Source organism: Pyrgilauda ruficollis, unplaced genomic scaffold, assembly GCF_017590135.1.
Source record: "Pyrgilauda ruficollis isolate IOZ18807 unplaced genomic scaffold, ASM1759013v1 scaffold24, whole genome shotgun sequence".
Classification (NCBI taxonomy): Eukaryota; Metazoa; Chordata; class Aves; order Passeriformes; family Passeridae; genus Pyrgilauda; species Pyrgilauda ruficollis.
In genome coordinates, this window is record NW_024523648.1 from 14,084,293 (window position 1) to 14,109,853 (window position 25,561).

Here is a 25,561-nt window from a genome sequence, read left to right on the forward strand (position 1 = left end):
TTAACTGTCTGGTATTTATTATTTTTTAATACAGAGAACTCACAACAAAATATTCTCTAACAACACACATAAATGATATCATAACCAATTATTTTAATTTCATCAACATTCATTTGCTATGTACATATTCTTCCATCTGCAAAAGTGCAATCCAAGAATGTCTCAACAAGAAACCTTTATGGACAAGTATATTTTTGAGGGGTTTTCTCACCAGTGGCCTTACAACATGTTTGTCCTTGGTTACTTGGTACAGCAAAATGAGGAATACATGGGAGGGGGAAAATAAAGGAAAAAAGAAAAATATTGGGCTAGATGCCTCCCTTGCAGGAATATTCCTTATTTTTCCAACTAAACTCATTATGAATACACTGCTCATTACTGGAGATGTTAATGTAAATAGACTATAGGATAGTCTATGGTCTGGCTATAAAACACTGTAGTTTTAATGACTCTGCAGCAAAAGACAGAACAACAATTTCAGGCTGTTCATGTTGGTAGATGTCAAATTAGACATCAGCGTGTAAAAGATGTCAATTTTGTTAGTTATGGTTATCAAGATTTATTTGTAGACATCTTACTGATGGATGAATTCAGTTTTACACACCCAAAATATGAAGCCTACCTAAATGCAAGCCTCTCCTAAGGAAAGGAGAGTTAATTACTGGAAAGAAAAGCATTTGCACATGCAACTCCTGTTACTATCACAAGGAGTATCGTGCACTTAAGAAGAGCAGAATGAACCTCCAAATCCAGAGGACTGCATTCTCATTTACAAAACATATTGCAGGCAAATTTAATCTGACCATGGGCCAGCTTAAAAAGAACACACAGCATCAGAGAAAGGAAAGGCAATGAAGAATAAACTAGCCAAAAAAGCAAAGCAAGCAGCTCCCTAGCTTGGGAGGAAATTTCCCTTATGATGCATTTGTAAGCTCATGACTACTTCCAGTGCTTGTCAAGATAGGAAGCAGAGCAACTGTGGTCTAGTTTAACCTCCAAAGCAGCCATCAGGTCCTAAAGAAGTTGCATTTGCAACTGCTTTGGCAGTTGCAGTCCTGCTTTGGCAAAGCCCAGGAAACTCTCCTGGACAAAGGTGAGGGCTGGCCGCTTGACTGGAATCTGCATGTTATTCCAGTGACCCAAGAGCAGCTTTCAGTACCAACAAGAAGCAGGGAAAGTCTTTACAAATTAGGGATAATTTACTTTGGAGTGAAAGTTTGGAAGAACCTTTCTGTAGCTCAGCTGGTTTCCACTGAGGATAATTTTTACAGTGCTATGTATGCTCCTAGACTCCAGTTGAGAGATGTGTTTCACAAGAAAATAGGTATTCCTCAAGCAGTAGGTAAGACTCAACAGCAGAATTAAAAGGAAAAGCTGGCAAAGAACTAAACTGCTTTCTTAGATAGATTTGTATGTAATTCCTTGTCAGTGTTAAGACTTTAAATGTGCTTTTCTCTTCCCATTTTCTCAGTCTGCTCCATTCCTGGTTTTGACTTGGATGTATTACACAATCTCTCAAATACTTATTTTTAAAGCTGACCATAGTTCCTTTATTCCATGTCTACTCATTTCTGATTGTCACACACACAGGTCTAGAGAGGCATCCAAGAACTTAAAGAGCAGAATTATAAATTAGCTACTCTAAGGGAAGCAAGCAAACAAGTATCTAGGACAACTCCAGATGCCACTTCTCCCCTACCATGTGCATTGTACAGTGACACCTCGTCCCAACACTGCATGAAAAACAGCACACAATGCCATGTATCCCATGTGGGAACTGACACCCCAGACTCATTACGTGTGACTGGCACTCAAGACAGAACCTAGAGTATGAGATGTATGCTTTAATTGCTCTCTTTAATTCCTTAATTACAGGAGCTTTGTCTTTGCTGCGTGATTTGAGGCCACTGTGACAGCTGCTGCTTTCTGTCTAGTCTGGTTCTCATGGTCCTGCCAGGCAACACAATTCCAACCTTGTCAGCCACCCTAACTCCAGCAGATTGCTCAACACATCATCAAAGATGAAGGGCTCATCCTTCCAGAGGAATTAATCCAAATTAGAATTCACAAGGCAAGTCTACACTGCACAGCTAATTAGGTTTTATCTGCTAGAAACCTTCTTCCTGCCCAGGTATGCCCAAGGCCAGCTCCTGCTCCTGTGGACAATGGGTGCACTGCTGGTCCCACTGCAGCTGGGCTTGGTGTAACTTTGTGCTCGCCATGAAAGGACAGTGTTAGAAGTCTCCAAAGTCTTTCCCATCATTCTGCCAGAAGAAGAAACAGGTTATCCCAAAACTGGTGCAAACAGGACAACTGCACAAAACCCCAAGAATGTGCCCCAGACCCAAACCAAGCCCAGGACCTTGCACAGAAGGAGAGGAGCACCAGTGGTGAAGGCTACCACAGCCTGCTAACACGGCTGTACAGACCAGCACTGGACCACATGAGCTGGGTGGCACCCAAGGACACTGCCACTCGAACTGTGCCAACACTCTGTGCAGCTTGGGTATAACTTGAAGGGTAGCTAATGCTAAAAGGAGCTAATTCTGCAGTGGAGATAGCCAGGAAATAAAACTCTGAACTTGGCATTTTTACACACAAAGAAACATGGATTTTCAGCTTGAGGTTTATGTGCATGACAATTTCTTAATTCAGCAGAAAGTGTAATTCTCAGTCCAACATAGGAAAAAACACTATTTTGGCTTCTGACTTTTTTGTTTTCTTTTCCAGGGTGGCAGACTATCAGGGCCATTTTCAAGACATGATTTCAACAGATACACTCTAAAAAATTCTAATTTGGAAAACAAAAGGTTTCAGAAGGAGCAAAAAATAATCCCACCATGTAAACAGAAACAAACCCCACACTTCTCCAGTGGACAAACACTTCGTAAATACACTATCGAGAAAAGCAAAAAAACCAAACGTCCCTTAAATCTCAACTGATTTGAGAAACCAAGCAAAAGATGAATGACCTATTTTGAAAAATTTATTTAAGGAAAGGAGAAATGGTAGTCAAGAAACAACAACTGCAGAGTCTACAGGGCCAAGCTCTCTGATACAAATTCACTGCTTAATGCAGTCTATTATGTACAGCACAGAGGCATGTAGAAAGTAAATATGCTAAGTTTGCTTTTTAAAACATCTCCTTGTTTTTAGATCCTAGACTGGACACAATTTTGAAAGACAAAGGTGCAGCAATTAATTGTTTTAAAAAGCGATGACCTGTTTGCACTCAGTACCTCTCAGCTCATACAGGTCTGAGGGCCCAGACCCCACTTCATGGTTCTCCTTCCACACCAGCCACACAAGCCTGCAGCAGACAGCAAAGCCTCAGTCCCAGCAGGCACATACAACCACACCCCCGTTCAGCTCAGCCAGTTCCTTCCCTAAAATGTCTGTCAAGAAACACCTTTAAATAAAGCATTTTAAGATCTCCAGCTTGTTTTGGTATGAGCAGACGACCCATGACAGCCCCGCTGGAAGCAGCACTGTTGCCTGCACTGTAACTCAGTGAGGGCAATGCACATCAAACACACATAGCAGGAAGACACAATGCCAAAAGAATTCATTCAAGATTGCATTTTCTGGCACACATTTACATTCACTTGTCATGATACCTCAGTTTACCCCGGTCATGGGAAATCGGAAAAAAAGCCTGCTGAGCTGACTGGCAACAGAGGGCCAGCTCCTGCACCCCTGGGAACCAAAGCAAAAGGCTGAATGAATTCACCAGTAACAGTTTCTTTCCAAGGATTTCCCATTTCCACCAAGCTGGAGGAACAACCCTATGCAATTACCCATTTTCCAATTGGACATATTTCTCTGTCCTTTATGTCTCCCCACACCGTTCCTATAAACTGTATTACAACTATACAAAAAATAAACCCAAGTCATTTTTAGCTGAACTTTACCCCACACATGGGATATATTGAAAGGCCATTAAATTGGCTTGCCTCCAACCTTCACAGAGATCTTGTCAGGAGGATTCTGGTTTTAACAACATGTATATATACATATTAATATGTACACTGACAAAGAAGCTGCTCTTTCAGTTAGAAAAGAAATTAGATTTCATCACAGAATGAATCCTATAAAAAGATATGTAATAAAGTTGAAATACCCATAAAATAGCTATTACTAAAGCAAAGCTTTCGTCAATAAGCCTCCAAAACTTTAAATGAAGAAAATGGCTTCACAAAGTGGTAGTCTAGATTTCCACAGTGAGGACATTGCTGGACGTTGCTGTATTCAGAGAAATACTGCATGCCAATCCGCACATCTATTACTGGCTTCCCACAGTGCTTACAGTTCAGTCGAGCCTGCAAAAAACAAAGAAACAAACAAAAAAACTTTTTGAAATAACCACACTCCCCCTCAGCTTCTCACCTCTGGAAAAGGAGGTGCCAGAGGCAGTCCCCTGTCCTCCCCAGCAGGAGAAGGGGTCAGTCAGGAAACTGGCAGTAATGGGATGTGCCAGTAGGGACATTCCTCACCTGGACTGAAACTCACACGCACACACCATGAAACTAAAGACCACCACCAAATTCTGGGGAGTGGGTCACCTCCCACTCTGACTGATGGAGGGTAGAGAATACCAAGGTTTATTTTGTGCTGCTTAATCTTTGAATCAATTCCTCATTTCCCAGCACAAGAAGTGGTGTCTCAATAAATCATTAATGAAGCATCAAAGCGAAGAGAGAAATTTCATATTTGTGCCACGTAATTCAATTATGCTGAGGTTTGAACATCATCTGTCTATGAAATATATCAGCATTTTAATCTTTTGGCTTAACAAATGTATAACTTGATCTACTTTATCAGCACAACATGGTATTGTGTCACTTTAAGTGTCTATTTAAACATTTATAGTACATACCAGGTTATACAAACTAAACATCACTTCAACACACAAACTATCCTACAAAATCCAACTGACAAAGAAGCAACATTAACTGGGTGGATCTGAGAAGTAATTCAAGGTCATAGGTGAGGACGGACAGAGCTATTAATATTCAGCTGTTGCAAAAAAGTGAGACTTCAGAAGCAATCCAGCTGAGAAACACAGTCCATCTGATACAAAGAAAGCAACAGGCAGCATGAAAGCTCAGCAAGCCCTTTGGAAAAATCAAGAGAAGCAGAAAGAATTTGAGACTGTAAAGAAGTTAAAGAGTAAAAATGGCAAATGAGCAGCAAGGATCTGAGCTGCACCATAGTTTAACCTCACAGCCCAGTACACTAATGAAAGCTTCAGCTCTCCACTTAAAAGAACAAGAAGTATTGTAGGTCATCTTGATTTAAGGGATTTTCCTGGATGAGGAGAGGAGGAAATTATTAAAGTCCTCTCCCCCTTGAGACCAGACTCAAAAGGAAACAAATCAACAGCTTCACTGCTCTGCTTGAAAAGCAGAAATTTTAAGAAATACAATCTACTAGGTTATGAATTTTTAAGGAACTCTTAACCAAAGTGTTTTCTCCTTTACTACTGTCCAGCACATCAGCTAAGAGTTAGTAATCTGACAATGGTTGCAGTTTGTTATTCTACTGCATATTTGTGATGTAGAATTAAATATTTTGAAGTAAGGCATGAAATTATTCAAAATAAATCCATAAAGGCAATTTGGAATTCTATTATACACCATATTTAAATGCCACTCTTCTGTATGCATAGAATCATCTGTAACAATCATGGTGAAACAATAATGCTTATTATCTGGCAATCACAGTCACTGCAGCTAATGCTTTTATAGCCAGTTTTTATACCATGTACTGTCACACTGTCCATTGATCATGTAATTAAGGCTCTTGTATAATGAGCTCTTAAATATTTTCTTGTACATTCAACAGAAACAATTCAGATTTGAAGCTGCTGACTTTTACGAAGGTACCTAGTTAGTATCAGTGCTTTCCTCACTTTCAAAAGTTCTTATTTTTAAAAAAAAGTTACAGCCTCAAGAGACGCTAAATTTGGAGGTAATGTATCAGTCTGTAGTTGTAATTGCTACCAATGTCACCTTTACCAGCAGCAGCAACACCACTTGTCTTTTGAGCAACACATTTTGGTAAATACATTAAATTTAAAATAAACTGTCATTTTGCATATTGAGAAACTGGTATTTCAGATGGCTTTAAAGTATGCACGTTACCATGAAGTGATCCCAGTTTGAATGGGTGTATCTCTGCAAGGCTTCTGCCCTGACCTACTATCACCACCTGTGCGTCCCAGCGAGCACCTGGAGCGGAGCAGAGTCATTCCCAGACAGATGTTTTTTTCACAGCTGTCTACTCCTACCTGCACACCAGAAGTGCTCTGTCCATCATGTGGACAATTAATTCTCTGGAACATAAACAATCCTGCTGTCTCAGACACACTCTGGAGTAGCCCCAGGCCTTGGATCTTCCTCTCTCAAGGCATAGATGAGGTGAGCATTTAATGAACACAAAGTTGCTTCAGGGTGTGATGGGTGAGTGCCATCACCAGGGTCAGCCACAACAAAGACTAAGGAGAGCTGAGTGATCTCCAAGCACAGAGATACTTTGGACCTTTCTGTTCCCTTGGCACCTTTTTACTACAATTATGATAAAACACAATTTATGAACTAAAAAGCCCTGGAAACACGAAACATCTGCTCAAAATGTGGAACTATACCTGGCACTAGTGAATGCTAGTGATGAAGCATCAGATTTAATTAACAATGCATTTAATGGGGGCTTTATTTAAAAATCTAAGGACTAGTGAATGCTAGTGATGAAGCATCAGATTTAATTAACAATGCATTTAATTTAAAAATCTAAGTGTATTAACCACTGACCCTTGCAATGACTTGAGCCTAGCTAAAGGCCACTGTACCTCTGGAAACAAAGGGACAGAGACCCGTCAGCCCTCTTGTCTTGCACTCATAGGTACAGGCTGGAAAACAAGGATGGAAGGAGGAAAGGAAGAAAAGATACACAACCTTGACTTTATCTAATCAGTTGAAATTTCACCTTATGAGACTTACTTATGTATGGTACTAACCTGACAACAGGGAGATGCTGCCAGAATATCGTAGGTATACATGGTTCCCAGCTGATGCCAGCTTCCATCCCATCGGGACTTGCACTTAATGCAGATAATTTTGTGAACCCCTTCTAAGCAGTCTACACAAACAGCATAGAGATGCATAAGCCTTCCTGTGGACAGAAAAGACACATCTTAAGGAGCCAAAAAGAGAAGATTAAAACAGACATTTTCTGCAATGTGGTATCTGACCTTCAGGGATACAAATCACATCTTTTTTTCTTTTTTTTTCTTTATAAAGAGTGAAAGATAAAAGTACTTCTCTATAGGAAATACACAGGGCCTGACTGAAGCTAGGCAGAACTCAGGAATTAGTCATCACCCTGCCCACTCTCCCTTACATCATTTGCTGGTAGGTCTTAGCAGAATATTTTATAAAAGGAGCTGCTAAACCTCCCAGAAGAGATGCCAGGTTAAGCTGTAAGATCAGCTGCTGTGTTTCCAAAACCAGAATATTGCCCTAGCTTCATCCCCACATGACATAAGAAGTGGAAAAGTGCTGAAGCTTATTAGCAAACTTGGTACAGATTCGTTTAACAACTTGCTGGTATCTTCCAGCAAAGAGGGAACCAATGACCTAATTAACAGTCCCCATGGGAAAAAAGCAACAGTCAGAAGAGCAAATTTTTTAATGTACTTTCTTCTGACTGTTCATTAACAACAAGTATATTTACATTATATATTGCACATACAAAGACTTTAACATGCCGTTCAGAACTATGACTATAATGAGCTCTATCATCACCTTGGGCTCTGTATGCACAATGGCTTTCAAAACCTGAGTTACATTTATGTCCATAAAAAACAAGTGGCTCAGACTAGGAAATCAAATATTTTCACTACATACACGTGACTGAACTAACCAATGCAAAATCTGAGACCAACTTTCACAAAAAACCAAAATCCCTACATAAATTATAAAGATGTGGTACCTAGATTATGCCTGATTTGTAGTGACTAAATTGATTTGCAATTTAATAGTTGGCTATGAGAAGTGGCCTGATACAAAGTACTGATCTTGTAACATACCAGATTTTGCACTGCTATGTAAGACAGAGCTCAGCAGTACTGAAGTTACAGATCAGCCACAAAACAGGACTGTGTTCAACATCTGTTCACCCTGGATTGCAATTTGTGCTCTTTGGCATCAAAGCACTGAACACATCATAAACTGTAATTCAACAGATACACATCTTGCAACTCTTCTACAAAAATGGTACCAAAATATTAATAATTTATGATTAGTCTATACCAGACACTTACAAAATTAATAGTCTGTGTTTTTACTTGTTTTGGTTTTTAAGCCAACTATTTTAGAAAAACAAGAAAAACCAGACTCTTCTTAAAATATACATATAAAATACACTTACTAGTGTGAGCTGGTAAAATTTGACTTATTCTACACTGGCATGTTCAGCTCTAGAAAACATGATGGGATGAAACTGAAATGTATATAATATACACATAACATATATAATTAACTCTGTTCCTAAACTGAACACTCAAGATTGGTGATGTTCAAACAACTCCACGCACAGCAGTTGTGTTGAGCAGGAAGATAAATATCTTTCCCCATCTGAAGTTCTGCACCATTTCTGCACTTGAAAATACTACATTCCCCCACCATTTAATTTTCAGGATACTTTTTGTACTGGAAATGAGGCACCTGGTATCTTAAACATGCCTGAAGTAACACAAATGATTTTCTGTATTGAAAAGAAAATAACAACCTGGAATAGCACCTTACAGCTTAATTTCTTTTCAGAGAATACTTCCGGTAAGAATCCACCTTACTCAGGACAAGAAAGCAAAATTTTAACAATTAATTATACACAGCAACTTGTCTGAATAAGTTTTTAGATATATCATCCAACAGTTAAAAATAATTAAGGTAAAGAAAAACCATTTCACAGTTTCATTCTTAGAGGCAAATGTTAACAAACAGTGAGTTTCACTATTATTACTAAACCGGCTTTTTGTACTGATAAAAACACAAGCACAATGTGTGATTCCCCATCGAAGCACATAAGCATAGTTATCTCACATAGGTATATTCTGTTTATCCTGGAACTTTTCTGGCTTGTATATTTGCCTATTGCTTTTTCTCCTTAAAGTACATTAGGCAAGACAGAAATAATGTTAGCATGAATACAGTTTAGTGACTTAGTGCATAGTGATTTAAGGAAAGAAAAAAATAAAATACAAAATGTACTGAGCAAAGATATGTTACATAACGCATATTATGACCATGCATGGGATACAATATATTTTACTGAAAGGTGAGAAACTTTAACGTTAAAATACCTCTGGTTAATCCCCTACCAACACATTTTTCAGCACATAATTCTGTGCTTTTGACCACCAGACAAGGAATACTCTCTCTGACTTATTTTAGCCATGCTGCCTGCTAGCAGGCTGCAGGACAGGCACATCCAGCCATGTACCACCCACCTGATGACTTAAGTTTGGGCCAAAGCTTTCAGGAAGAGCTGAAGCTCATGCTGGCCCACATTCATTTGTTTCTCTAGGAGGAAAAAAACCCCACGTGCTATGGTCTCAACTCATCTGAGAGTTAGGACATAATGAAGACATAGCTCAAGCACGTGCAAGTTTGGAAATAAGTATAAAACCTTCACTGCTACACTGCTGCTTTAACACACCATATTAAAAGCTTACTTTCACCACATCCATCCTCTCCAGGCCTGTGTTATCACAGGCCAGACTACAGTCTTTTCCGTATGTAAGAAGTAATACTTTGCTATAAAACAAAACTGATACTCTGTAATCTGAAAGCAGATGAGAGGTGCCTCACCCTCATCAGTGGTACAAATACAACTTTCAGCCAGGCTGCAGCACAGCATGCTTAAATTGAAAAGGTGGTTTTTAAAAGGTTGGCGTGCATCTTGGAGTAATGTTCCCAAGTGATAAATGAGCATGCATAAGCTCCAGAACAGACTGGCTGGAAAACCTTCCCATGGTCTACCTAGAAATCGGATCAGAACTTGTTTAGTTGTAAGCCCAAATACAAGGCATGGATCTTTCTATACAGCATCTTTTTTAATTTCTTCTAAGTGTTTCGATCTGATCCACGTGAGTATTTTGGACATTACTTCAAGCTTTACAGAACTGCTTAAAAATGCGGAACCGAGATGAAAATCTGTCATGGCAGGGACAGGGCACAGAAGGCAGCTCCATCATTTAATGAAACCTAGCATGACTGACAGACAACCTGTACCTTGAAGGTGACAGGGAACATCATATTCAATCTCATCATGTCTTGATGGGCTAAGGAACAGGGTCCCGTCCACCAGCGGAAACTGTTCAAACACTGGCAGCGCCCTGTGGCACAGAGCACAGTTTACAACGTTCCTGTGGCTGGCACTGAGAGCAGCGAGGATGAACTTCCGAAGGTCCTCCCCTTGGCCCACCTGGGCATCGTCTTCCATCCGCACATGGAAAGTATTCAATTTATGCCTGGGGATGTGAGTGAGCAGCTCAGATAGATCGAGCCTTCTCAGAAACTGCACTGGGGTATCGAAGTGTCCTGATCTATGTGCTTGCAAGCCAGCCGCCCCGTAATCAAAATGCGCATTCCTGAACATGCTCCCACCAGCCATGTTCTTCTTATGGGGCTCCAGGTGAATGGCATTCTTCAAAAACTCCCCCAGGTATCGCGAGGAACGAGGGCCGCTGAAATGTGTGGGGGCGAGGATGGAGTAGCCAGTGGGAGGGGACTGGCCAGGAGAGACACAAGGAGAGCGAACGGCGTAGCTGCCTCCCATGACGCCCTTCTCCTGGGAGTTCTGCCTGTCCATAGAGTGCCTTCGCTGCAGGTCATTACTCAAGCCTTTCTGCGGCTTGTTGGCCGGCCTGCCTTTCTTGGCCTCCTCTGCTGACTCTGCCATGGACCTTCCCGTACTCTTCTCCAACACTGATTTCTTCTTCTTGTCATCCTGCATTCGCTTCACCTGGTACCAGTCCGTGTCCTTCTTTAAATGACCCTGCCCGCACCGACAGGAGCAGAACCGAAAAGCCAGGTCGTATCCCTTCTTGGTCCACATGTTTTGGCGACACTGCTTTTCGTTCCAACTCCTGGCTCTGCCAATGCAATTGAACTGGACGAGGATGCTGCTTTCCCACTCGTAGAAGCACTGAAGGTGCATCCAAGTGCTGTAGGGACAGTGCTCGTTGTTGCATATAACCTTCTGGTAGTCATCCTTCTCCAGGTCCACCGGCCTCCCAAAGCTACAGATCAGTGGAGTAGCACAAGGGGCTTCTGCGGAAGGTAAAACAGATATATTAATAACTTCATGGCCCATTTACTGCAGTACTTTCTTTAAACACTGTGACATACACACCCAAGTTCTTACTAACAAACTGTAATACTAAAGGGCCACAAGCCCCAGCTCTGGGTCAGTGCAAAAAAGCAGTATTTGCCAAAAAGAAATAAGCATGTGAAAGGAGATAAGGAAATGCACAAATAATGAAACAAGATGACACCACAGTCTGTGTAATACTCAAAACCAAAGCACCTCAGAAGCATTAGCCCTCCTCCAGTATTTGTGGATACCGTTGCAAGGCATTAAGAAGCAAGGAGAAAGCATTGAGAATGTTTCTGGAGAGCTGCTTTGAAGCCTGAGAGGCAACATGGGGAGAACACACACAGATGCCTGTTTGAAAAGCAAGTAAGCAATACAAGTAAGTAAGCAAGGAAGCCCAGCTTTGCAATCACGGGGAGAGGCAGGAATTGATCTTTCCTGAGGGAAAATAAATTTCTTTTTTGGGGACTGAGCAAGAGACAACAGCTAGGGAGAGAAAGAGGGAGCCAAGAACTTTGAAAAGCATGACAAGAGCTTACGTTCCTAGTAGAGAAAGCAGGGCCTTCATTACATTGCTTAGGCAAATACAGACTATATCACCACCGCTGACCTTCTGGATAGCTAAATTTCACAAACCAAACAAGCCTGTCTGCAACACAGACAGGTGAAAAAAATCCAAATGCAACATGATATTTTATCAGCAAAGTAGCAGCTTTGCTATATCCCTGAGCAAAGAACAGTTTACTTCAATTATCTCACAGCAACAATATCAGCTTCTACACAAAAAAATGTTCTGCAAAAGAATTTTCTGCATTTATGAACCAATGACGTTTTCCAGTTCCTCACCAAAGTACCACAGACTACATATGATTCCCATTGCTGGCTGCTCTGTTGCAGCTGGGAGGCTCAAAAGAGATTTCTACTGGAGTTTTAGTAAGAATTTTTATATGCTGTAGCAGGTTGACCCCTACCACAGATGCTTACTCAAGCATTACAAATACTTCTCTGTATTTCTGTCTTCCTATTCTTCGACTTCATCAGGAAGTACTGCTCCAGTAGGGCAGTCAGGCTGCCTTTTAACCTCTGTATGGCTGCTTTCAAATATTAGCAGGCTTCTTCCAGGTCTTCCGTGGTCAAGTGCTGCCTCACCCTATCTAAAACACAGCAATCAGCTTCCTGAAGTTCCCCTGAAGTCTCAACCAGAGCCCAAGGATTTATGGCAGAGGTGCACTGAGCCTTGAGGACACAGACTGCCATGACTGAAATTTTTTACCCTTAGGACTTCAAACTTCTACCTGATGAGCAGGTAAAAAAATCACCACTCTGTTGCATTGTTTTTAATCCCATTTTTATCACTGCTTGCACAAATAACACTACATAATTTGCAGTAGAAGGAGACGTTTCATGCTCCTAGATGTACTTTGACTCTGACTCTCAGTATGAGACACACTATCCATCATCACCTGTCCTACAGCAGTAATACACAAATCAGATGCTCTGCAACAACAGATCTTTGCTGTGCTACTGGTCCCTTTCCCAGCAAGTTTTTGGAAAAGGCTATAAACAAACAAAATGTTCAAAGCTACCCTCAGTAAATTCAAGATTATTGAAGTTCTTAAAACTTACTTATACCAAAGAAAGAGGCACAAATTACACAGAAAAACTTTTCTGAGCCATTTCCTGGAAGATGCCACATCCTTCATTAATTTCTCTGTCTCTGTTTCTAATGCCAAAAGTGGCACACTTGCAAGAGGAATTCTTCTGCAATACCTTTCCTTCAGGGAGTGGCCTATAAATTGCAAGCAAAACACATTCCCAAAAGCTTTCCTTTGAAGAAGAAAAAGCTTATTTCATTTCAAAATATGGACTTTTCAGTCATTAAAAACAAATTACCAAATTGTAAAGAAGAGAGACAAGAGAGGCTTTCCCTGGAGACTCTTTGGAAGTTCCTTCTATAATGTGACAAATATTTTGTTATTGGCTGTCTCACATCTCTGAAAAGCCTGCTAAAAACATGCAAGTTTGGAGAGGTCTTTGAGAAGCAACAATTGTATTGGCTACCAGTGACTAACATTTCTCCACTCTTTTACTAAGTATTATTAAGTATAATGTTGCTATTATTTACTATAATGTTGTTGGCCAAGAGAAGAAGTGAGCAATAACTTATCTGCTCTGAAACAAAATCTGTCAGTTTACCAGTTCAGAGTTTTCCCACCCATTCTCCCAGACTTCGATTCAAGTCACACTACCACAGCAAGCATGAAAAGCTTTTCTTTGTTGTCAGTCTTTCCTTCATCATATTTAAGGTCTGAAACAATAGCTCACAATTACAGCATCCTTATGCAACTGACCTCAGAGAGGCCAGTAAAACTGAACTCATGAAAGGCAAATCGTCACAAGTCATTTATGAGGCAAGGTACCAGAGGCACCAATATGAACAATTCTCAGCTATGTATAGAGGCCAGTAAAACTGAACTCATGAAAGGCAAATCGTCACAAGTCATTTATGAGGCCAGGTACCAGAGGCACCAATTCTCAGCTATGAGAATATGAACAATTCTCAGCTATGTATTTCCTTTATTCATCTACTTTGGTAGATATTCCTTTCCACCATAACAAGAAGGTAGCAAAAAAAAGAACATGCCAAAAATCCACTTATGGTCTCACTGTGTTTCAGAGAGTAAATGTTCTAAGCACTGCAGGTATAATTATAGCTGACAGCTGAGAAAGTACTACACAGACAAGTCTAGAATTGAATACAGACACTATACTTGTTCATCCATACCAGCACAGTTACCTGACTAAAAAAGGAAAGTGTTTCCTTGATCACCCTTTGAACACATTTTTGAGTTTGTATGCAAAAACATATGCTCTCTAGTTCCCTGAGAAGTTTACAGACTCTTCTTCACTATGTGGACAAAAAATGAAATTAATAAAATAAGTGACTGAAATACAAAAACCATCACCACAGACTATGTCTGCAATTACTTAATTATGATCATGTACTGGGTTTAGACGACTAAAAAAGGAAAGTGTTTCCTTGATCACCCTTTGAACACTTTTGAGTTCGTACGCAAAAACATATGCACTCTAGTTCCCTGAGAAGTTGACAGACTCTTCTTCACTATGTGGACAAAAAATGAAATTAATAAAATAAGTGACTGAAATACAAAAACCATCACCACAGACTATGTCTGCAATTACTTAATTATGATCATGTACTGGGTTTAGACGCTAAAATAAAGGCAACTTTCAACAGACTTTTTTCCCCTTTTCCTAGTCAGTCAATGGAAATACTGTGGAATAAGATCTTCTCCAGTTTCTCCTTAAGAATTTACAGACACCAGATTACCTGAGGAACTTCCCACACAGCGGAACTATGGGCAAGAAAAGGCAAAGCTGCAAGTTCTGGACAGCGATGTCTTATTCAACATTTAAGTTAACTAGATGATTGCAAAGTTTTCACACTTTCCCTCATCTGATCTGCTATCCACACAGTGTGAATTGGCTGGTCACATAATCACCACAGCTAAAGCAGGTCTAGAGCAGCTGGAAGACAGCAACAGAATTAACAACAGCCTTCCACCATGCAAAAGACCGCAATAAACTGTTAAATGGTGCACTGAGATTGCTTTGGAAAACATCATTGCTAAGAGGAGAAGCTGGTGTCTATTCACCTCTTCTGGGGACTCATCTGACACTTCACTACTGTCGCTGTAGCTGCATGGGAAATACTCCAGAAAGCTAAGAGGTCTCTCTGCCATGTTGCCACGCTCCACTGCACAGGTTATGCCATGCTAGTCAAAGCACCTGCTTTCACTGATGCAGATTTGCTTTTATCAGTTCTGCTGGTTTGGAGAAGGCCTTTATTAAGCTGCTGCAGTATTTCCACAACAGAAACTGAGAAGCCCAGCATGGCTAATTTAAGTTGTCTCAGTAAAAAATTCTGTTGTCTTCTGTAGTTTTCCTGTATATAAGAAAGCAGAAAATTCCACTACCTGAAAAGCATAAAAAAACCTCAAGCCAACATTTGGTTTTGCCACACATTTCAAATTATCTGTACAAAACAGACTGTGCAGGACCGAACATCCCTTGCAGACTTGTCTGTACCCATGTGTCCTGCCAAACATAACCATGCCACGTGTTCCTGCATAAAGAATAAATGAGAAACAGAAAACAGCAATTTTTGTGCAATTTTCCCAGTTCATGGCAACACATATGCCTTAGAAGCAAAAGAGACAGCATTCAGATTAGTATGGGAGCCTCCTTTTAGGTAATGTGAAGAGCTCTTCCCATCAATTCACACCCTTCAAAGTGGTCTGGGTTATTTAATCACCATTTTATAAATGAGACAGAGCACTTTTTTCAGTATTATAAGACTTTAAAAATTCTTGTTATCAAGGCCTTGTACTTCCCATAATTAGAAATAAATTTTAAGATATTCTTCAAAAGGTCAGAGCTAGAATCATTGTCCTAAGGTTTTATGATGACGGTATTAATGATTACTGTCAAGAGAGATTATGATGGGAAGTAAATAGAAATTACACAGCCAAACTGCCCATCCACACCTACAGCCCCAAGTTGGTTTGTCACCTAAATATAATTTGCTTCCAAGTAGCTAGCAACTCAACAAGTTTCTGGTTTCCAAAGCTATGAAACTGAACTTCAGGGAAAATGAAAGATTACACGGTATCAGAGCAACATCTAATCTCCCAGCAGCTCCTTTCAAACGAATGCCAAAATAACAATAAAAGAATTTCTATTTAACTCAGTTTCAAGATGGGTTTCACAGCCAAAGAGAACAAAACAAGACAGTGTGCAGTTTTGTGGAGCAGAACAGCTTCAACGTAGGCTGTCAAGTTGCAACTACAAGCGCGTGCTGCTTCTTTCAATACATTATGTTTCCACATAAAAAAATAAATGTTTTCTCATATCCCTCTGCAGTGATTTGGAACAGTGATTTTGAAAATAGTTGGAAGGAGCAGTACATAAATGTCTTCTAAAACAGAAATAACATACGACATTCCAAACACACGTACATTGGTGCAAAGATAGCTCACTGTTTAAACAAGGTTGTGTTTTATGTTTGACAGAGTCACCATAAAATTAATTTTTCTTTTGAAAATGAGAATATGACAGAAGACTGCAAGGAACCTGGATTGGTTTTTTTGGCTTTTTCTCATTTTTTCTGTTCAGGTTTATAAACATCCATAAAAGCCAGGAATAGAAATAGAAACAAAACATCTGAAAAACACCTCTTTCAACAACAACAAAAACAATCCTCCCACATGAACTGGTTCTACCTTTTCACAAAAAAGAAAGGCAGTATATGAAGACCATCCTTCCCATTTTGTGACCCAAATGAAAGCAGCAGAACAACAGCTGCCTGAGGAACACCCCTCTGGTGAAGTATATTAAGGAGAATGTTGTTTACTTCTGTTTACACACCCATCATAAAACCAAAGATGCACCCAGCAAGCCAAATGCAATGATTCCATGGCTTCAGTTTCGTGACTGCTCTCATTTGTTCCAAGCCCTCAATGCAGGTGCCTAAAGCAAAATTCGCTCTTCCCCTGCTACGCTCCCACATTATCCATTGTGTTAAGCACCAGAGCTTTTCAGTCAGTGGACAGAAACAGATAATTATTTCCCCTACTCGTCGGCATAGGTTTCAGCTCACTGCACAGATTTGCCATCTCTGGTAAAACTCAGGGGAGGTGTTAAACATGTGAGGCCGGGGGCAGAGGGAGAGGGAAGCGCGGTGGCGGCTGGACGAGACGGCCCTGCTGTCATCTTAAAACAACTGTCAGGCAACAGGAGGCTGTGAGGGATCTGGAAAAAGAAATTATCCCCAACAAAAGGGAAAGGTCTTGGCACCGGATTGGTTGCAAGACACTTACTGTGGCTTGCTCTTGGTCTGCTGTTACTCTAGCATCTCTCCATCTGTGCCAAGGACACGCTGGCTGCCAGCACATCACCTAGGCCAGAAGGGCTCCTGTGGGACACATACCTTCCAAACCAAGCACTTTAACCTCTACCCTGCTTTCCCATGAACACTGCTCTCTTCACAACCTTACAGAGCCAGGAATTGTTCACTCTGCCAGCCTGAACCAGAGCTGAGTCATTCCTGGCGAAGGCCACTCCCCACCAACCATCTGCACGAATCTTCTGAATTTCCTCTGCCATCAGCATAGCTTTATTTTAATTGATGTCATACAATATTACTGCAGTAATACTGTAATGCAGCTGTAGAAAATAAACCACCACCACCACAACAAGAAAAGAGAGAAAGAGAAAACTTGAATTAAGTGTCTGATGTATTTGCTTTGTAGAACCTTGTAATATAATCTAATAGTCCAAGATTATCAAGATGTGACAAAATGGTATTGTCATACTCATAACCGGTTAAATAGTACAAATAATATGGCAATACAGAAATGAGTGGCTACTTTCCCAAAAGCCTAAGAGCAGCAGAAGAATGCAATCAGAAAAAACGTTTCACAAGTTGATCCAAAAGGCAGGCTTGGATCTTCAGTGCAGCAACAACAACTAACAGCTGACAAACAGTAAGAGAAGTCTTTGAAAACAGCTCAGCTCAGGGCTTATACTGGTAACACTCACTGATGATGACTGATATCTCTTCAAAACTTCTTAAGCAATCTTTGCCGAATGATCAAGACGAAAGCTTCCAGGAGGGAAGGGAAAAAAACTGGACAGAAGTACCTGGTAAGCCGCTCTTATCACAGGTTTTTTCTGTGCCATAAGACTCCCTCACGCTCTTGGAAAGAGAAGCCAAGGCCAGCAGTCCATTTGCAGTAAGCAACAGACAGAGGCAGTGCCACTGCAATGAGGAGCTGTGTGGAGTCAGTCTGGCTGATAGCTTTACATCTGTTATGCACCTACATATTGACATTGTCAACAGGTGCCAATCCAGAGCTCAATCCTGTCCCCAAGGACCACACAGCCACAGGCAACACCTACTCAGAAGGGATTTAAGGAGAACAAAGCCATAAGCAGCCCAGTTCCCTCACGCTTTACCCATGTGCAAGATGTCACTAATTCTATTAAGTGAGTAGTAACATGAAGTGATCACCTTCCCCTAGAAAAGATTTCCAGTAACTTGGAGCTGTTAAACCCTGGTTCAGCTGAGAATTTAGGTGATGAGACTCCCAGAGGGCTCACTAGCTACTAGAAGCATCTCCATGCACTCCACTTATGCTAACTTCAGACCTGACCTCCAAGGCAATCTCTTCACAATAAAAAAAAAAAAATTAAAAAAAACACACCTAGCAACTTCACAGCAGCAGGAAGATACTATGGAAATCATAAAGGCTTAACTCATACCTGACACATTAACACCTTCTAACTAACAGCACAGTCTGAGCTAATGCCTGTTTATGAAATCAGCTACCAGCATGTGATACAGTTATCTGCAGCTCTCATTCAACCACCCACTCCCAGTTCAACCATAACCTCACCAAAGTAAAGCAGAAAATCAAGACTGAAACTGTACAAACTAAGGAAGATAGGCACTTACATGTGCACAATAATTCTGTAGCCTGTTTACACAGCCATCTGTGCTCCAAGCTGAACCTACTGCCTACGCTGCTGAAACCCAACATGAGAATTCGTATGGTCTTGTAGAAATCATCATCATCTGTACAATAATCATCTAGCCAACTTAGCCAGTTTCTTTCCATTTAATATGTGTTGTTCAAATACAGAAAACAATCACAAACAAAAGCTTTGGCTTTTGCTTGGGATGTACAGACCCTCTCTGTATAGGAGAAATCTTGCCCTAGCTTGTGCTGTAACACCTGGATCCAACTGGAAATATCCCCAGAGAACAGACCTAAGCCTCTACCTGCATCAGTACCAGGACAACTATGCACCCCCAATGCTCCTATGTGAACTCTGATTTGGTTTACCCAGGTCAGAAGACAATTGGCTCTCTGTGCCATAAGCAATCATGCCCCAGCCAGGAAGACTCCTCAGCACCATGTGGGTTTTTCTGATGACTTCTGACGGTGAATGCAGAGATTAATGATTATCTGAAGACTGGTGGGCCTTAATGTGTTTTGAACACTGGCTGTTGCTCAGTCTGCACATGAATTGTCTCCACAGAAAAGCACTGTAACCATTAAATCCTCTCACTTTAGCCCTCCAAGAGCTTTTAATAGCTTGAACTGCTACAGAGAACTAACCTTGGTGCTTCAAGAAACAGTCATTCTAATAAAAACTAAAGCAGATTCTACTGTACCTGTGTTAGCAAGTTTTCAGTGGCAAACCCCAACTCATGCTGGAAATAGAGATAACTGTGGCATGCAGTAGATGCCCTCATGCCAAGCACAGATGTAAACACTGCAGGCTGGACTCGCTCAGACTGAGAGCCAGCTAGCCACCACACCCAGTGCAAAAGCACAAGAAAGGAAAGCAGGATGAATCAAGGGGTACCAACACCTCTTATACTTTCAAATCTAGGGATATTTGTGTCATTGGTCCATCCTTCCCAAGTTTCACTGCGACAGACTGTATTTTATTTTCCAGGCTAAAGGCTAAAGAATCTGGTAGAAACTCAGTGGGAAACAGGAGATGCAGTACCCAGCATCTCTTCAAGACAGCAGCTCCTGATGTGAAGTTCCTGGTTCCCACAGACATCTCCCTCACGATGCCAGGCAGGCTCCCAGCCCTGTCATTACCACCCCTGGCACCTGCGTGGCACACAGAGACCTCAGCTGGACACTGCTCCCATAATGGGTATCAGCAGCACACAAGGGGACATGGGGAGTGCCAGGCACACTCAAAAGCCAGGCTCCAACAGAAGCTACCTCCTCTCCCAGCAGGCATCCTGGGAGACAGGAACAACAGCAACATCCCTCTCAAGCCCAGGAAGGAGGACTGATAAACTCCAAGAGACAGACAGAAAGACATAAAGGTTGAAGTGAATGCTCTCAAGATAAATGTCACTAAAGTCTACCAGGAAATTCCAGTGCTCCACTCGAAATCCCACAAGCTTTCAAAATGGAATTACCTACTCCAGTGACTAGATTACTGCTTCAAGAGGCCTCTTTGAAATTATTTGAATTTCTATCAAAAGAGTTTAAAGAAAGCCCATGCTCTACTAATCCTGTTATAATCTAGACACCTTGAAGATTAGCTGTAGTATTTTACTCTGAGCTGAATGCAAGGTTTTCCTCTGTTTTTTTCCCCTTACACATGCTGCAGGAAGAAAAGCAGAGAAGGGTGGACTCCTGCCAGCCATGACAGTACTTTAATATCAAAGGATGTCTCAATATGCAAGGCTGAAGAAAACTTACAAATGTCTCCAAGAGCTAGAAATCATTTTGTCACTACCTGTTAGATCACTATGAGTAAGATATGGGATGAGTACAGACAAAGCAAAGCAGTAAGTTCAAAAACTGTATTTCCTTGTATGAAACAGAGCAAACATCAAACCTAAACCTTACTCATGAAAGTACTACACTTGAGCAATAACTAATCACATGAACACAGAATGCTGTCAGGGCCCTGATAACCATTTTGATAGCAAATAACTTAAAAAACCTAAACTTAAATGGGTGTGTACTTGCTTGCATGAAAGGATAATATTTATTTTACTCAGTAACACCATGAACATGATTCCATTTGCAAAGATTTGCAAAACATGAACTGCATTTGCTACCAAAGCATGTAATTGCATACTTTTCAAATCCTAAAACTAACATGAAAGTCCTTTTGAACCTGATTTGCATTGATAGAGACAGTGAAATTTGCATTCAATTGATTTCTGCAGTTAGAAGAACACAACAGTATTATAAGGCAAAATTATTTCCCCTTAGTAAATTAATAGGTATTAAGTTTTGTAGTCACTACAACAGAATAGAAATTTAATTTTCCAGGTGGTCTCACTGATACCAATGGGACTCCCTCAGGCTAAATAATCAGAAGGTGCCAATACTGAACATCACTAGAGTGTCAAACTGGAACTGGATGTTATATGCAGCAGGGAACATTTGACAGCAAATATTAATCCAGGCTTAAATACTTCAACAATTCATTCTCTGAAAACTCTGTTTTTAAATTAAACATTGCATTGATGAATTTTATGTCCATCTTTAACTATCCCACATCCAGGATATTTCTTTTTTTAATAAATCATAATTGTTGGCCAGTCTCAGTGTTCAACACATTAGTCACTGTTGTGCTCACTGATTTCCCTCTCCATACACTTCTCCTACATTAGCATTTTTATTTGAAAGTAAATCAGTCCTATAAATTCATGAAAACCAGGGGAAGTGTTCAAAAGCACACAAATCTGACTGCCACCAGCTCCACCTGCCAACCAACCAACACACCAGCTCTACCACTTGTGCACCTTAAGGTATCACCTATGGCAGGGGGAGAAAAACAATTATCTTAAAACAAGTGGCCAGTACACTGTAGGACAGTGATATAGAGACAGTGATGCTCTGGGGGTATTTTTAGTTTAATTTGGCTGGCTTTACTGAATTACATGCTAAAGGGGAAAAGCACAGCTAAGCAGACATAGCTTTTTCTTTTCTCTAGTCTTCCCACAGCAACAGTGCTGGAGAGAACAGAGTGACAATGACAAAGGGATGAAGCAGCAAGATGTTAAGATGGATCACCAAGCCAAAGAAGAGGACTTGGCTCTACTGGACAATGAGATGAAGAACGTAAACAAGGCAAAGAAAATGGACAGAATAAGGGATATTAGGGTTAGAAACAACTCTATGTCAAGACTAGAGCAAGATGTTTAGAGGATAAAGGGATAAAACAGCCGGAGCACAGAATCTGAAAGTGTCCAGCCTCAGCAAGGCAGAGACAGAATAGGAATTTGTTCCTCAGAGCCTCAGATCTAAAAGTAAACCCTGTGGATTTTCCTCTTCTGATGATGGAGCAAAGTATCCACAAAACGTTACACTCATTTATGTCTGCAGATGAAGGTAACCGACTACTGCCATCAGGAACACTGCTATCAATGGGGTAAGTGCAAAATCCCATGCAGTTACTGGTATCATTTTACACGATGACAGCTCAGATTTTATGCAACGTAACCCAGAAAACAAGCCACAAAATCAGAAAATTAAAATCTTTCTTAGAAACATAGTCCAATCACTCTGAAGACAGGTAACCTAAGAAATGAGACTTCCTGTGACATCACATCTCACTTTCCCTGTGCACTGTGATACTGTTAAACCCGTCCACCCAAACCCTATAACCCCCTCTCCATGTCCTGTGCAACACTTAGTGCAGAAAATGGATGCACTTTGGTCAAGAAAGATTAATGTATCACATGGTCTGATGGAAGAGAGAGGAACAGAGGACATAGCTAGAGAATGTGATTCTTGTAGGCATCATCCCAACACCTGCTGAGAAACTGAGAGTGCAAAGTAAGAAAAGCCATCACATCTGGTCAGTGGTTATGCTCTCTGCCTTCCCAATTCCCCCGTGGGAGTCTAGAACCCTTCAAGCGCAGTTCGAGCTCTGAACATGCAAAAACTGAAACACCACCAAAAAAAACATAAACAAATGTCCTGTTGGGGCAGGAGAAAAGTCTGCTGACATTTCTCAGTCATCATGCTGAAAACTGGCTGACAGTTTAAAGGAAAAAATTGTACAGGGATTGAGGCAAAATTTATCAAAATGTAAAAGCGAACAAGAACTTTCCACAATACAGGGATGCTGTACTGGCAGGTCCTAATCACATGGCACAGCTAGTCAGGGCTGCACAGAGAAGCCCGGAGGAAATTAAAGTTCTATTTCATTGTGCCACATGGATGAGAGGCAGAAACAATACATGGACCACACAACAAACTGTGAAGAGTTACAAAAACCCCATATTTGAATTACTGTCTCTTCATGAGCAAAGCAGGGTCCTGATGTGACTGTGTAATTAGACCATCATACTGACATCACAATGCAAAGCCAAGGTCTGCAAAGACATTTTCAACTGCTAAATCTGCTGCTTTCATCTTTGCATACTTCTGTCTTGCCACATTAATGACAGAAAGCAGGTTATGTCATTATGATCATGCACTGCATTCCCAGGGTACAGGTGGAGCAGGAGAGCAGTGACACACCAGACACACACAAATTACCCTAGAGCAGCACATGGTGACAATGCAGAAGAGAAGAGCAAGCCCGGGGTCTCACAGGATCAGTGAGCCTGGGCAGCACGAGTCACAGCACGCAGCTGCACAGCTACGAGCTTCCCTGCAACCCAGCAGACTTAATCCACAACCCAGATAGTCTCCTTCAAACAGCCAGGACTTGACTGTGCACAGCAGAACTCTATTAACCCCACCACTCACTGCAGCAGGCCACATCCTCCATAAACTGCTTAGTGATCACGCAAACCTCGAGTGCACAGCCTCTTACAAATGTCTGGAGTGTAGTAATGGGCTAGCTGCCTCCAGGGCTGTGGCTACAGTACAGAGATTCATTTCAGACTCATTGGGTTTGAAGACTTGAGGGAACCCGTTATCATTGTCTAATCTTTTCCCTGCACATGAGCCAGATTCCCAATTCTGCAGCACAACCTGAACCAAGACTGTCAAGAGCTTTGCACTTACCAGAGAGAATACAATTTGCGAAACTTACAGCTCAGGATTATCTGATGGGCAGTAGCAAGAGTAAAATAAAGCTAGCAACCACATCTACCCCTCCACCCTTTATGATTATCTGAAAAGAAGGGGATGACGAGATGCAATGATCCTGTCAAGGCAAAGATCAGGTGCACTAATCAGACAGCGTACAGCAAATGTTGAAGCCAAGGTGGCCCCTCTGTGGTGAGAGGGTAAAAAAAAGGGAAGTGAGGGATTTGGTGAAAGAGTCAAGGGATGCTTCTGACCACTGAAGTAACATGGAAGGAGGGAGAGAGAATAAAGGAGCACCTCAGGTTAGATGTCAGCAAGGCAGCCTCAGCTTCTGGGGAAGCTGGCCAGCACAGGGGAAGGCTATCCAAGCATGTGGGACACACAGCCTTACAGCTGAAGAAGACCAATAACCAGTCCAGTTAGTGAGCTGTACCACTACCAGCGCTCACTGGCATCACCTCCTGTGGCACCTGAAGATGGAACACCACCTCGTCACCCACAAGGCAATACAGCCACACCAGAAACACACCGCTGCTGCCACTTGTGCTTGAGCAAAACAAAAACTCAAAATATTGCTTCTCCCTATTCAAAGAAAAGCCAACATGTAAGACACCACCTGCAATGTGGATGCTGGACATATTACATTACCATACTGAAGTCATGATAAAAATACTCTAGTAATATTCTAACTCCTATTAACTTCTCTTTTTTTTTTTTTCCTTATTCATGCACTTAAAGCAAATAGTAAAGAAAAAACCTGAAACAAACCCAAAAAGGAAATTCTAATCATTCATTCTCCATGATTCTCTGGAGTAATAGTCTCACAAAAGCAGTCTGGCGAAGACCTCATTTGCTAAAGTGATTCGTAATTAATTGATAATATTTCCAAGGAAAAGTTTCCATTAAATAATACATGGGAATCAGACATCTTGAAAACCAAACTAAGACACTTGGAAGTGCATTTCTAACAGCCATAGGCAAAACTACTGTCACAAAGCCACCCTCCCACTTTTTGAAAAGCATGGAGAATAAAAAACTGAAATTTGAACTTGGGAGAGGAAAAAAGTGAGGAGTAGGGACTCTGCACTGCAGTTCGCAAACCTAGCAGAAGAACTAAGAGGTGGGGTTTTCTGGCTTAGCAAAACTGTAATAAAATCTTTGCCTGCCTTTAGTTTTAGCCTGACACATCCTTTTGCAGCGAAACAAACATGAATAGCAATTCAAGTTTCTGCAAGACACCACCTTACCAAAATCGCTGCGAACCAAAATCCAACCCACCGACCAAAGACAGCATAAAATGGTTGATGCGAAGTGAGCACGTTGCCCTGACAAACCCAACTGCTGTACGACGGCAAACAAAACTGACCGAAAAGCAGGACTCCATTTTCAATCGTGACGGAATAAAGCGGGGATTTTTCAACGGAGCTCCGGACCAGCCGCGGCGCGGCCGCTGCCGGCGAGCGCTGCGCTTCCCGCCCGCCGGGGATGCGCTCTGCCCCCGGACCGCGCTCCGGGGCCGCCCGCCGCCACGGCACCCGGGAGCCGCGGGCTCCCGCCGCTCTCAGCAT

General features: G+C 41.4%; 1 protein-coding gene across 1 annotated transcript; it reads right to left on the bottom strand.

Annotated features, from left to right (window-relative positions):
* On the bottom strand, positions 1–25,561 carry HECA (hdc homolog, cell cycle regulator). Its single transcript, XM_041470049.1, has 4 exons — positions 25,360–25,561; positions 10,293–11,333; positions 7,016–7,170; positions 1–4,319 (listed from the first exon to the last, which is right to left on the bottom strand). The coding sequence occupies exons 1-4, from the start codon at positions 25,559–25,561 to the stop codon at positions 4,155–4,157; spliced, it is 1,563 nt and encodes a 520-aa protein (XP_041325983.1). The 3' UTR covers positions 1–4,154.

What these genes read in the sequence shown, in the direction of transcription:
- HECA (XM_041470049.1), bottom strand. Translation starts at nt 25,561, where the DNA reads ATGCTGAGAGCGGCGGGAGCCCGCGGCTCCCGGGTGCCGTGGCGGCGG. An exon ending in AAATGGAGTCCTGCTTTTCG is followed by an intron (nt 11,334 to 25,359) that starts GTCAGTTTTGTT and finishes TACCTTCCGCAG; the next exon opens with AAGCCCCTTGTGCTACTCCA. An exon ending in CAGCATCTCCCTGTTGTCAG is followed by an intron (nt 4,320 to 7,015) that starts GTTAGTACCATA and finishes TGTTTTTTGCAG; the next exon opens with GCTCGACTGAACTGTAAGCA.